Below are 14,681 nucleotides of genomic sequence, written 5' to 3'. Positions count from 1 at the left end.
TTACACCTGAAAGTACTTGCTAGCCATCTAGTGTAAAGCGAGTACTTATTTCAATATTTAATCTTCCTTTTCCTGTGTCCTGGACACAAGTTTTCTCTAAAGAACATCAGCATCCTAAAACTTTCTTTCATGGATAAATAAGTAATTTTGTCAGAGAGATCAAACCAGCATTTTAAGTTCAGTTTAAGTGCTTAGATTTACACGTTTTCTTTTCATTTTCCATGTTTTAACCTTACATCCTCTGTGAAAGGCATCATTCTAAGCAGCAGTGTTCCCTGGAGACTGACACTCGTCTCTTCAAATTCTGTGTTAGTATTAATAATTTAAGGTAGCTTGGGTTAGATGCAGGTTATGCAAGCTTCCTGCTTAAACTGTAGAAAAGCATCCTCTGTTTATCTGTTTGAAGAAGAATATAAGGAAATCTAAAAAATATTAATTTTTATTTTTCTCCAAAACAGAGATTACTTCTTACAGAGCCCTACAGGAAATCAAGTTCAACTTTATAACCTCTCCCACTCAGGTTATCATGTTAGTCTCCTCTTCACTGGTTACTTGCTTTCCTGGCATGTAAATGACTGCTGGGACATACAGCAAATGTCACTAAGGTATTACTTTAGAACATGGATGAGTAACTTTGCATAATGAGACCTACTTCTGATTGTCTCATTAGTTATGCATAGCTGTAGCAATGAAAAACTATACAACAAACAGAATTCTTTCACCATAGTTTACTTGATTACTTGGATGTGACTTCTGCCTGTATTAGGCTTCCAATCTTCATAATGCAAAATGCCATAGGCTTCTGTTAAATATTATAATGATTTTTTTCATGCATTTTCATCAGCTGTAAGTTTTAATTAAATTTTCAATGTAACAGTCATCACATTTGCAAAGGAATAGTCTCATTTATGAAACTTCCTGGTGCAAGAAAGGAGTAGGTATCTTCTCTTTCTTCCATTCAGTGTTCTTCAGTTAACTGAGAAGGCCAGTATGATTTCAAAAGGAATGATTGCCCATATAGGAGGATGTGATAACTGAGTAGAAACTCTTGTCTCATACTTGGGAAAACTGCATAGTACAAGCTAGACCTTTTCATTAGTGTCTTGATATTTATTAGCTTCTAAGAGACCCGAGCTTACAACAAATAAATAAAAGGCAAAGGTGCCATCCTCTCTTAATTCTGTTGTGCTCTTGTTGGGCTCCTAAGACTCATAATGCATGTGACAGGAGACTTTTCACCAAATCTTGTTGCTTCTCCTCAGGAAAGATCAAGAAAAATTTTCTGCTAAAGATCAGGACAAAACTGGAACTTCTGAGCGTGCTCTTGTAGTAGTGCCAACTCTTAAAAGAACTAAATTACCCACCTGAAAGTTTTATAAAGAGATTTGAAATTCTGTGTAACCTTTCCCTGTATTTCCTTTAAGTCTGCCAGGACAGTGAAGTTGCCAAGGTTTATAGTTGGAGAAAATATTAAAGAGATCAAGCTGACTCCTCATTTTAAGATTGTAAACATTTCTTTGCTTAATCCAGTCCTCCAAGTTCTCTATCCTTTGTCATATCCAAAAACCAATCAGATGAACAGTTTCACCATTGGGCTTGCTATCCAAAATATTTGTACGGAAACATAAAGAAATTCATAATTTACAGATGGCAATTCAGAAGTCATTAATGTTCCAGTCATTAATGAGCTTCTACATAGCATAGCCCTATTTTGTCTTATAATATTTTGTTCAACCTCTGAAGGAAGAGCCATAGAAAACTAAAAGTGAGAATATACTCCTTATCTTAGAGAATTTGAACCAGTGTTCATGTATCGGCTTTCTTATGGAAGCAACAATCTCATAGCAGTAAATACCTGTCTGTGCAGTTTTGTACCAGAACATGTTCCAGCGATTTAAAAGAATTGAAAATGTACTTTTTTTCTTCCTATTTGTTTATCTTCCTATTGTTTACCCATAAAATTGATGATATGCCCAAGTTTCCCTTTTCCTCCAGAAAAATCGGTATGGTTCTCAGTGTTATCTAATTTGTAGCGTTAACCGTGGCTATAAATACTTCAGTAGTAAGTATGTCAAAAGACCAGCACATCTATCATACTCTTCATTCATTTGGGAAGTTGCTGTGCCTTGGTGCAATAAGCAAGTTTTTATGCTAACTATTGATGCAGTGAAAAAGAGCTTATCTAGATTATTGTTTTTATAAGCTCTAGGAATATTGTCATTCTTAACTGTCTGTATGTTGTGAGACTTTTGTGAGATATGAAACTGAAAATGTATTTTGAGACTCTTTATCAGTGCACTAAATCTCACTAAATTATTTTTAACTGAATGTAAAAAGAGGCATTATGAGATATAGCTAGGAGTCTGTTGTTAGAGGGCCCCATCATCAGTTGCTTCTGTTGACATGAAAAAACTCAGTTCCTCTGCTGCAGAATGGCCACTAATACTTTTCTGGTGTTCCTTGAAATAAAACATGGCAGAATTTCTTGTAAGTGTAAGATCAGAGGTTCCAAACTGCTTAGAGCTTAAAGACACAGAGTAAATTGGAGCAGTATGAGATTTTTCAAGATAATGCTTAATGATAGATTTTGCTGAATTTTTCACAAATTACACAGAGAAGCAGAGGTGTTTTAACTTTAATCAAAAGCTATTTACCACAGGGTGCTTTTTTTTTTTTTTTTTTTTTTTTTTTTTTTTTTTTTTTTTTTTTTGTTTGCTTGTTTTTTTCTGGGGATCGAGATAATCGAGATAATGTTACTATAGTACAGTCCCAAGGAAATCATCCTTCATTAATACGTGTATTTCAAAGACAATATTACGTAAGCAGCTTTCTAGTCACGTCTTACGTTGGTTGTGGTCTGCCTTAATATATACATATCAGAAGTTTATATGCAAGGAGATTGGATCTGTTCAGGTAGTAAAGCAAATAGAAGTGTGTATCATTAATAAATATTTAGACTGGGAAAGAATGTTTTTAGAAAAAATATAAAAAGCAAAACATATTAAAATATGTACAATTTTCACATATATATTATATATCTTACAAAAGGCAAGTTTTTGCAAAAATACTGAGTGCCCCCAAAAGAAAATTTTAAATTTTGTTTTAAGATAGATTTGAGATCAATTTAATAACTTTTAAATTCTGTGATTCTTTCTTTATGTAGCTTCCCCACTCTCTGAATGTACCCCATTTCTTTCCACGTAATTTCTAATTGTGTAAGCCACAAGGCATTTTCAAAGACTAGCTATTTGTTAAAAGTAAATATTTCAGATATTTTGCAGCCTGCTTTTTTGACATTAATAACTGCATTTCGGTAGGGAAAAGATGTAATTGAATTCTGTCAGTAGCAGAATATTAAGAGAAGTATCAGTATTTGTCGACTTGAAATACATTTCTCTTTTTTAAGTGCTTTGTTAAGCAAACAAAACATCATCTCACATTAATTGAGGAAAGGAGAATGGGGATTGATAAATACTGGATTGTCTTTTGTGGTTACTTGTAATCCCTGAGTTAGCTGCTCATGACTTAAGTGGTCCATCCAAGGTAGTCATGCTAAAATTTTAATATCAAAGCATTGCATATTGTTTTTCCCTATAATAGCATTTGAAGAGCTCTGAAGAAATCTTAATATATTAATCTCTATATAATATTTTCAATAATTAATCTTTATTTTTACAGCGAGCTTATCTTATCCAGTATTGACATTGATGCAACTGGAGACTGGGAATGTCTAGTCAACAATTCTTATGGAAATAGCACTAAACAAGTGGAGATTGTGGTACTTGAGACAGCTGCACCCTATTGCCCTGCAGAACGAGTAATTAACAACAAGGGTGATTTCAGGTATGATTTTATGGTTCATAGTTCATAGGAGAATCAAAACACTAAGAAAAACACTTCAGCAAAGAAAAACCATTGTGAAAAATTTAAGGGCAAACACAGTACCCCTAATATATAGCATAAATAGAGAACACATCAGTCCTGCTTTATGAATCTTATTGTCTGCACAGTATTGTTAAATTTTTGTTTCATCTTTACTTTCACAATCATTTTTTTAAATTTTATTTCAAATCCATAAGTTGAAGAAAGTCAACAATTTTTCAGAATTTGATATTGTTTTCAACTGGCTCGTAAAATACTTTAGTGATATGCATAATGCTCTTGAACAAAATATAAGTACCTGCTTTACACTGGGATTGATGTATGGCAACATTCTCATTTAGAAATCAAACAAGAAGGTAATTTGTTAGCAAGTAAATAATGAGGAGAATAGTTCTTTGGAGGTAAGGAAGACCATAGCAAGAGTTTCTCAGTTAAACATCAGAACTTCCTGCAAATATTTCTGACTCAGATCTTCTCTTCATTTTCATTTTATCATTAAAACTCTTTTAAGGGTCTTTTGGTAGTAGTTCTTATTTTTGATAAGCTGGGAGTAAAACTGCAAGAAATGAGGAGAAACCCATTCACATAATATGTTTTTTTAGTGCTAGAAAGCTAACTTATGGGTTAACCTCAGTTCCAGCAAGTATAAAGAATTTACTAAATATATTTTTAATCCATTAAAGATTTTTGAAAATCTTAGATAGACATCTTTTTGTCACGCCAAAGCTGTCACTGGATTTGCCACAATGAATGTGTTTAAATCCATTTTAATTAGATCTTTAAAAAATATATGCATCCTATCAGATAACACATAGTGAATCTTTTGGATGACAACTTTATGAAGTCCATGTTTTAGCCATAAAATGAAATCCTTTTCATCATAAATAAAAAATATATAAATCCTACAGACTGCATAGTCTAACACCAGGGGCATTTTGTCACTCTAAATCAAAGGAGCAGGAGGGCCCATTTCTCTCCTTATTGACCATCTTTCCAAAAGTCCATGCAAATTTATTTTTAAAGCATATATCAAAAGGATGCTGAGTCTGTAGATTCTTTTGACAGTTGAGGGGAATGAATTTAAAATTGCAGAGAATTTATCAGGCACAAACTTAGCATTAGCACTTGAAATTATTCCAGAGCTCTATCTGCGGAGATCCAGCTATCACACCCGTAATTTTTCTTAAAAGGTCTTTGATGTTTCGATAACATAGCAAGTATGCAAGTAGAGTATTAAGCATTATGGAAGCATAGTTTTTATAGTAGACCACCTAGCTGGTATTTATAATTGCAGAACTGCAATAAGAATTATGCACTGTAAGTCAGAATAAACTGACCTTATGTACTGAAAGATATTCTATACAATATTACAATATTTTGATTTTATTTTGTTCTTCAGCTCACTATAAACTGTTCATTTCATTATATTCTGAAATCCAAACAGTGGCGGTGTTATGTCCTAGCCTTGCTAAACAGAAAGGCCAGATTGTACTACCTGTGCTCAGGCTCAGTTAGTTTCAGAATTGCCTCTTTAGTTTTGCTTTGCAGATAAGGTGCTAACTGGTAGTCCAGTTGGATTAACACAAATCTTCTACTGAAGAGTGAAAGATTTTCTCTCTGGCGTTTTAGAACAGAGGGAAAAAGAAATATACAATAATACAGTGTATGTTTCAGTTTTTCCTGAAACTCTCTTCAGGTTTGTTTTTGCATCAGCTGTTTTTGCATCACATAATGAATTATTCCAGTGACACCTGTGACAAATGAAAATATTTTTTCTTCTTTTCTTTTCTTCATTTGAAATTAAGAAAACGTATGTATCCCAAAACTTGACAGGTTGTTATGTCCAAATGCATGTGCATCTTAAAATTTGGCAGAGCCAAATATGTATTTTTTGAGTAAAACTAATTGTCAAGATACAGCTTCTGTTTTACTGTCTGCAGAATATTTTTGTTTTTATGATTGCTTGGTTTCAGTCATTACATCAGTGCAATTAAAGTAAGAACCACATCCTTTCCAGACATGCTATGGGCACCTGGAAACTTGCTGATGATATGCTTCTATTTTTGTCCGAGTCCTTCTAATTACTGACCCTGCTTTGTCCATACTTCTCTGGAGAAAGCAATGGATATGGTACCAATAGAAATATATCCCAACTGTGCAGTTCTAGAGAATAAAGCAGATAGAGCAAGAATGCCACATAGTAGACCTGCTAGCTAAATAGAACAATACTCTTTTCTCTTGTCTTATTCTTTTTCCTCAAAGATTGGTTTAGCACCACAGTGAATAAATCATTTACGCCTAAATACTTAATTTGTGAGGGCTAATTATGTCCTCCTCCATGAGTTGCAAGCTCCACTCTTTCCGTCTTGTTTATTGATTTCTTTTATGTACAGGAATTTTTGAGGACTTTGTGGCCAAGGAGGCTTTCTGCTGTTGGGTCACAATGAGAGACAGAGGTTGTCATGCTCATTTTGGAGCTATTGCCTGTTATAGATTTTAGTTTATGCCTGATGGACTTTCTGCTCTGCTTTGTGCAGTCAGCAAAAAATGAATGTAGGGGAAATGTCATTCACATGTGTTTTCTTTAGCAGCAAACACCTTGCTAGAATTAATGCAGAATTAATGTGTCATCAGCCAGACTCAAGCCTGCATATTTTTGTCATTTTCCAATGAAACAAAATAATTTATTCTAATGCAAAGTAATTTATTATAAAGCATATTATAAAGCAAGGCTATTTTATTATAAAGCATTACCACTTTTTTTTTCCTCAAATATTCTTCATATAGTATCTTGTAAGTTGCCTTTAAGTAAGATGTTTCCACATTGCTGTTTTACGTTGTGTTGTTCACAGATGGCCCAAAACTCTGGCTGGGATAACTGCCTACCATCCCTGTCTTCAATATTCATTTAACTCCATTGCCTTTCACAAGGGAGCAGAAGAATCTAAGGCATGGCGTAAATGTAATAGAACTGGACGCTGGGATGAAGAAAATTATTCTGAGTGTCCTTATTCACAGGAAATAACTCAAGTTCTTCATGCCTTCAGTCAGGTAACATGAAATCTGGGACTCTCTTCTGTATCATCAATTGGGTTGAATAGCTTGCCAGAAAATGTCTGTTGAACCACGTCTTTGGGATACGTTGACTTTTAGCAGAATGTTTTGCTTGAAATGCAACATATTTCTCTAGTCATTTAAGTTGTAATAGGAATAAAGGCCCAGCATTTATTGTCTTTATTTTAATTATGTTTACTCCAACTTCCTGAAGTCTAGATGAGCATTAGTAATGTTGGCAGGGTCATCAGGCTTCACTTTCTTGTCTTTCATTCATGCATTTTTACTAGAAAAATGTTAATTTGCTTTAAAGGCCTGTGTCAGAGTTTTGTTGACTGAATGCCTTTCACTATTTCTGTTGTTCCACAAGAGAGCTGTAGAAATGAAGATTGCTTTAGAAGGTGTTTTTGTTATCTTCAAAGTGGAAAAAAGTAATATTCACTTTGTTCCTTATGTAAGAGAGAGAAGAGAAAGATAAGAAGCAGACCGAAATGCTGCATGAGAAAAGGAGCAGAATGGACAGGGGCACAGGCCTTTGCCATGCCAACTCTTACCACTTTCAATTTCCAAGATAATTTCTTCCCAATAAATAGAGCTAAATACCACCACAGAGAGTTTGTTTTCAGATGTTTTCCTGCTTAGATAAGAGCAACCATTATGTTAAGAGCGCTCAGTGAATTTACRGAGTGATAGATTGATTCACATTGGACTGGAGGTCGCTAGACTTTCCTCCAACCTCATATTGCCATGATGACCTCTGTTTTTAAAGAATGGATCTAGGTGATATATTGCACATAACAATTCTGATGTATTTTCAGATGCACATCAATTTGACCAGCGTGCTTGAATTTTCCCGCCAGCTGACAGCTTACACAAGAGGTGCTTCCCACTTTGCGGATAAAATGGATGTAATATATTTGGCTTATATAATGGAAAAGCTAATTGTCTTTGTGGATGAAGTTGAGGAAGTAAGATTTCTTTTGAATACTTGAAAAAGTATTATGTATAAGTGAATCTTCACACGTGGTCCTTTTCTTAATGTATGCTGGAATGCCCTGAAGAGCAGTTTCTAACATTGCCTGCTGATCTTCTGATTGCTACCATTCCACTTGTACTATAATGTGTTTCTTTATGGCTAAAGGAGCATAAAGGGTATAAAGATTGAGCCATCGCATCTGCCTGATAGATGAGATTGCTGCTTAAAATTTCATATTGGGTTTCAGTGAGCCACATTTTAGTTTACTTTGTCATTTTATTTTTCACTATGGCTAATAAATAAGAATGTCTCTCTGTCTTTCCGTATCTAGGAGTAATCTTGTTCTTACTAGTATCCAGGAGCTAAAAAAGCCTTTTTTTGTTTGTTTTTTTTTCCTCCATTTATATTCAGTAGAATAAATGTGGAGGAAATTTTCACTGAGTTTAGAAATTGTATGACTTCACATGAAGAGAGTGAATGTGTCTTTAAGTACAACTTTCTACAGAAACTTTTAGCACAATGTATGGCATTTTTACAAGGAAATCTAATCAGAGAGTTATGCAAACCCTAAGGGAAAAATAGCTTTTTATAGAGAACAGCAATGTTCATAATAGTTTTTACTGTTAATTTTCAGGGTAACTGCTTGCATAAAGATTTCATAGCCTGTAATTTTTGTACACATGATAGCTATAGTTAAAATATTTGTTTTCTTTTGGTTTGGCAATGTTCATTTCTTTCTGACTCTGGGGTTTGTAATAGTTAACATTTTAGTGCCAATTTGAGAAAGCCAATTTCATCATCATATGCCAGACCAAGAGTGTATTATTAACTGCTCTCCAAGAATCATGTTTCAAAGCTACAAATGTATTTCGGCCTCCTTGCTCAAAGTCTTGATATGACATTACAGCTTTTTGACAAAATAAAAATTTACCCTTCAAAAAGAAGGAGTCTGATACATCTATAAAGTCTCTTCCCTTTTCCTATCATACTGGCAGCTGATGCATTATTCACTAAAATCAAGCTCAACTCTGATCTCTTGAGTTCTTCCACCTTTCAGATAAGATTTGTTTCTGGTTTTCAGTGTCAAAACATCTCCATTTCCGCTGCTCGTTTTTAACACCTCTTATTTCATTATCCCTTATAGTTTTCATTTAGAGCATTTCTGCTAATTTGTCCCTTATTTTAACTTTCATTTTTGCTTTACACTTTCTTGCATCCCTCAAGTTCACTAAGCAGGCTTCTCATACTTTGAGCCCTCTATTCACCCATTTTTAACTCTTACTCAAAAGATACAAAAAATACATGCACATTTAAAGTAGCAATAGCTTCATTCCTGAGGCGGCACTCATATGATTAAAAATGGGAACAAACTTCATTTTCTACAGGGCAACATATGAGCAAAAGTATATTAGTTTATAGTTGATTAACAGCTGAGGCAATGATTAGAGGAAACCATTAGAAAATAATAAAAATACATGGAGATTTTCTGTGAATTAACAAAATCAATTAAAATAAAAAATCTAGCTCCACAGGTTGAATTTCGGTGCTAATTCCTCTCTGGAATTATTTCCCAGTCAGCACAGGATTATTTCTTTATATATAAATTATAAGTTGGCTCACCTGTCAATATACTGCAACTCACTGCCAGGAAGATGTATGCATGTTAGCTGAAATTTCCATTTTTTTAATGTCATACACTTATTCTTCATTAATGCATTTAATTATAGCATAAATTACCTCCTCTCCTTATTCCTCACCTTTTGAATATTTATAGATTATTTTTCTGACCTCAGTTAATTGTTGTTTAGCTGATCAGTGTGTACTTTAATCTTTTCTTGTAAATCGTTCCTTTCAGTCTCTTAATGTGTTTTAGTGTTATTCATTGAATCAATAGTCTGTTTGTTACATTGTCAAAAGCCATTTACAACCATCTAGTAATTATGTTCTCAAAAATGGATTAAATATTTCTGGAACAGTCACAAAGAATTTCACATAGAATGCATTATAATCACAGGAGTGAGTGAAAACATCCAAAGCTACAAAACCACACTTACTGTATAGCCAGTAAAACAATATAGGTGCATATCTTACTCTCCTGAGTGTGAAACAAAAATTTTTTTTTCCAATATGTTATTGCTGCTCTTCTCCTATCAAAACTATTGATTAACCATGGGGCAGTTCTTTAGAGGCGCGTGGTCAATTTTAATTAGTTTTAGAAAGAGGGTGGTAATTTTGATATGGAAGGCACATTTTCCCATTTCCTGCTGCTTTTCACTTTCCCAGTTTACAGTTAGGAGTCCATTAATCACTTGGTTAAGGACTCAATTTTCTTGGTGAATTTTGGAGATGATCTTTAGCATTGTGAATCAAAGACTTTTCCTTGAACTCAACTGTACTTCTGTTTTCTTTCCTTGGTCTTTGTATTTCCATCTTTTTTTTTTTTTTTCAGTAGAATCAAAAATGTTTTTAATTATTATTACAAAATAGAATACCTGCTTTCTTTTGCATTCTTATGTGCTTTTTTCCATGTTTTGTGGATAATACTTAATGCTATCTTTTGTTTGGTGGTTGTTTGTTTTTCCCCCCCCAGATTGGAGATGCCCTGATTGAAATTGCCAGCAATATAATGCTGGTTGATGACCATGTGTTGTGGATGGCTCAAAAGGAAGACAAGGCGTGCACCAGAATTGTACGATGTGTAGAGCACATTGCAAGTCAAGTGCTGACCAACAATGTTCAAGTTATATCAAAGGCATGTCATAAAATTACAACATTACTTTTTAGCCAGATCTTTTGATATCACATTTTTATATACCATCTACTATACAGAGAAGGAAGGTGAATGTATATAAGGCAGGTAAACTGGATTCTATTTGGAAGACTGAAAAAAGTCTTTGGATATCACTGATTTTCTTTAAAATTCTTCCTTTTGACTTTGATTTATTGTGTTTATTATTATAATAACACTGTCTCTCTGGTGTTCTTAGTCTTCACTTGGTTTCTATTTTTATCGTCACTGTAGTATCTGGGTTCATTTTGAAAGGATTAAGTTGAGTAAGTGAAATTTTTAATAAGAGACAACATGTTCTTTTATTGCCCGAAGAATTTAATATGCCTTTCAGATAGGATTCTAGATAATACTTGCTTAAAGCATTTAGAAAGTCCTGATCAAAAAAGGTGTCTCTTGTCATAAAGATCACTAATTTGTGGCTAGATTTAATTTTTAGAAGCAAGCTAGCTATTTGAAATAATTGCTCATGTTCCTTGGCCTCCAGCTCATGTGAATTCGTCATTTGTATACATACATGTCACGTTCATTTTTTTTATCAGTTTCAACATTTAAATAGGAGAAATGGATATAATTCAGAAGCTTGAGTCTAATCCTCTTAGAATTTTAGACAAATGTTTTAAAGACTCATTGTTCCTTGGGCTGGTTTCCTTGCCCACTCTATCTTGAGCAGCTTTTATTATTTTCTCAACTATCGGCTGCATTTACATTAAGAAACTCTGTAAAAATGAGTACAATGTTAGTTTCACTTACAGAAAAAGAAAAAAAAAAAGGAAAAAGAAAATGGAAATATGGGCAGAACCGCCTTATAGCAGAATGACCTTAGTCTTACAGTATAATTTTGGAAAAGTAGTCTTTTCACTTACAGAATAAACTAACAAAATATATTGGGCTGGTTTTTTATTCATTTTTACATGAAACAGTAACATTTACTAAATAGAGTTATTTATATCGAGGTACAGAAATAATAATAGGCCTTTACAATGTGACAGCATAGAGGAGCTCTGCTGCTAGATGCTTATGCTGCTAGATGCTTATGATTTCTTTTGAATGTCAGGTGCCAAAGGTCATTTGGCATTTTTGATCATTTTCTTGTTGCTCCTTAGGAACCTGTTGACATTCCTATCACACTCTTCTGCTTACTCAAATATAGATCTGTGTCTATAACCTTTTTGCCACGGTTTATCTTTGTGCTTCTTGCAGTTTTCTGTTGGAGAATTAGTTTACACTTACATAATTGTAAATAAACAAAGCTGTGGAGGTTTGGATTTTTTTGGCCAACTCAGGCAATACTTCCCTTCTTTCTGGAAGCCACCCAGAAAACTGTCTTGCAGCTATCGCATCTGTTCTGAGTTTTTTTGTGGTTTTATTTAAGCAGAAAAAAACAACCAACAAGCTTATTTAGCTGCTAGTTTATAATACAGTTTCTGAAAAAAAATATGCCTCTAATATATGTAAGTTGTATACCACATGCATGGCTGTGTTCTCTATATATTGAAAATCTACTTGAGAGCCCTGACCTTTACTGTTTTACTTTTCTGAAAGATGGAAATGGGTTTTTGGTGTTGTTTTGTTTGTTTGTTTCAAAATCCATGAAGCTGTGGGGTGACTAATTTCAAGCTCAGGCAAACACGGCAACAGATACATTCATTTAGCTTCGCCTAAATCTCTCTTGGTGTCAGAGAACATACAAAATCAAGAATGGCCTGCTGCATCTTTCAAATGCTAGATAAATGAGGGATAAATACAGTCTCTGCTTCTGAGATCGTACTTGAGTATTTTATTCAACGTACAAGTACACGTTTATAATACAGCGTGGAGCAGGTGATGTAACAACCCGCCAAGGGTGCCCAACCATGACAGCTCTGCCCTCAGTGCAGGACATTAATTATTGTCCTGGCAATATTGAGTGTTAGATGTGTATTTTGGGAAAAAAAAGACTTCATGCAAGTGGAAAAAACTTATTTCCTTAGTGCTTTCTCAGGAGTGCACAGTAATCTTCAAGTCCCCCCTAATTTTAGTCTAACTGCAATGGGGCATTTTGTTTATGCTCTCAGTCTTTGCTCCCTTCAGGGCTATTCTCAGCTCAGCCACGTCACAGCCTCCTTGACCCTTCTGCTGAATGCTGCCTTTATCTGAGGTCTGGAAAACAGGCACCAAATTATCATTTTCTATATCTGTAACATTTAGAGACGAGATGATTAGCTTGTGGCTTTTCATAATGCCTACCTTTCTGACTGCAGCTTGTTTCCATGGATAATTTTGCTCTGCATTCATCCGTATCCATTTTATAGCTCATTTTACAGTCCTGCATAAGGAACTTAATTTTACTGTGAATTTTACCCATCTGTTTCCATATGCAGATAGTTGTAGGCTCATATCATTTCAATATTGCCAGGTGTTTACAGGAATATTTTGAGAGTGGAAAATCTTTATGTTTAAAGAATTTCATATTAAAAAAGAAAAAAAAAATCTAAATGGGGTCCACTTCTGTAAAATCACCAGAATCCTCATTACTACGTTATCTAGCTAATATTACTTATTCAGTATCAACTCACAAGTGTAAAATAAAGAACTAGTGTTTTACCCATTCTACAGCAGGAATCTTGAAATTATACATGATTAAATGACTTTATCAAGGATTATAGAAAACTTGTAGCCAGACTGGTGTCTAAACTAAGCTTAGTTTTTTTCCATAATATGGATGAGTCTCCTGCAAGCAGTGTATTTTTGAGCTGCTTGGCAGATAGCAGATACAAATATTTATCCGTAATTCTTTTCAGGTGTTAGGACTTTTCCATTATCCAGTGGATAATTTTTCTGTATTACAAACTTGGATTCTCAAAAAAAAAAAAAAAAAGTGCAAGGAATAGTGCAAGTTCATTTTTTTAAGTTCATTTTTCTTTGTTATTCATATGCATAGGTATGGAAGTGTGCACATGCACAACACTTTATGATGCATGCACAGTAAATACTCAATGCACATATAATGTAGTTGTGCTTAAATATGCTAGCAACACACCTGCTTTTCAATGTTTTGACAGGTATCCCTTAATATCGCTCTAGAGGCCTTCATGATCAAGCCATCTAGTTTCATAGGAATGACTTGCACTGCCTTCCAGAAATTACCTGCAAATTCCGACAAGTCAGCAGTGGGAAGCTGGGAAATGCATCATCACCCTGATCAACATTTGAATTTCAAGTGCAACACTGGCAATCTGAACAGTTCCTTGGTGAATTCTTCTACCAGAGTAAGTCAGAACCATTTGGTTATATTTGAAAACATGTTTCAGCATGTTTCAAAACTAGTGTTTTCTAGTGTTTAGAAAACACACACAAAAAAAAAGAAAATTTGTTCTTGAAAGCATAATATAATGTTATCTATTTACATGTGTTTTCAGGAGTACCTTTAAGCAGAATATTCATTTGACAAACCTATATTTTATAGTCTATTAGTTTTGTAAACTTGTTAATAATTTCAATGTGTAAGGGGCATTAAACTGGTGTGTTGACTGGTTGTGGATATTCCGTTAGTGTGGAACCCGGGATGTGAACAGAAGTGAGTAAGCATCTTGCTGTTTCTTCCTCTGTGTCCAGTTCAGCGACTTTCCTTTGTGCAGGTAATCTCTTTGAAGTAATTTGGAAATACTTGTTTTGTTCAGGTGCTCTTAGGGGATTTTACATCGCACAAATCTATTATTTTAGGGAAATTATCTTTTTTTTTTGGTCTCAGTTATATTGTATTTTATATATCATAAACTTTATACAGAAAAAGAGTGTTATACCAGAGTTTTTAAGTATTGGCCCAAGAAAAACAATAATAAATAAGCCTTTTAATAGAATGCATTCTTACTATCAAATAATGAAGTGGAACAATTAAATTTTGATCTAGAAGGAAATGGAATTTTGCATTTAGCCGAGCATGTTATTAAATTTAAGTATTGCTGAGTTGAGTTCTTGTTATCCTTCAGCAGGATCTTA

The 14,681-nt window shown here is 34.1% G+C and overlaps 1 protein-coding gene across 1 annotated transcript in view; it reads left to right on the top strand.

The window, feature by feature from the left end:
* Positions 1-14,681, top strand: part of LOC112957041 (adhesion G protein-coupled receptor A3-like) — a 237,258-nt gene that overhangs the window by 116,501 nt on the left and 106,076 nt on the right. The window contains exons 8-12 of the mRNA XM_026050563.1: positions 3,679-3,843; positions 6,735-6,933; positions 7,755-7,904; positions 10,503-10,664; positions 13,745-13,951. Coding sequence (XP_025906348.1) covers positions 3,679-3,843; positions 6,735-6,933; positions 7,755-7,904; positions 10,503-10,664; positions 13,745-13,951 — 883 coding nt within the window. The remainder of the gene's footprint in view (positions 1-3,678; positions 3,844-6,734; positions 6,934-7,754; positions 7,905-10,502; positions 10,665-13,744; positions 13,952-14,681) is intronic.

The sequence above is a fragment of the Nothoprocta perdicaria genome, unplaced genomic scaffold, assembly GCF_003342845.1.
Source record: "Nothoprocta perdicaria isolate Ctin4 unplaced genomic scaffold, notPer1 scaffold_7, whole genome shotgun sequence".
Classification (NCBI taxonomy): domain Eukaryota; kingdom Metazoa; phylum Chordata; class Aves; order Tinamiformes; family Tinamidae; genus Nothoprocta; species Nothoprocta perdicaria.
Note: the sequence above shows the minus strand (reverse complement) of the source record. Positions and strands in the feature narration are given on the sequence as shown.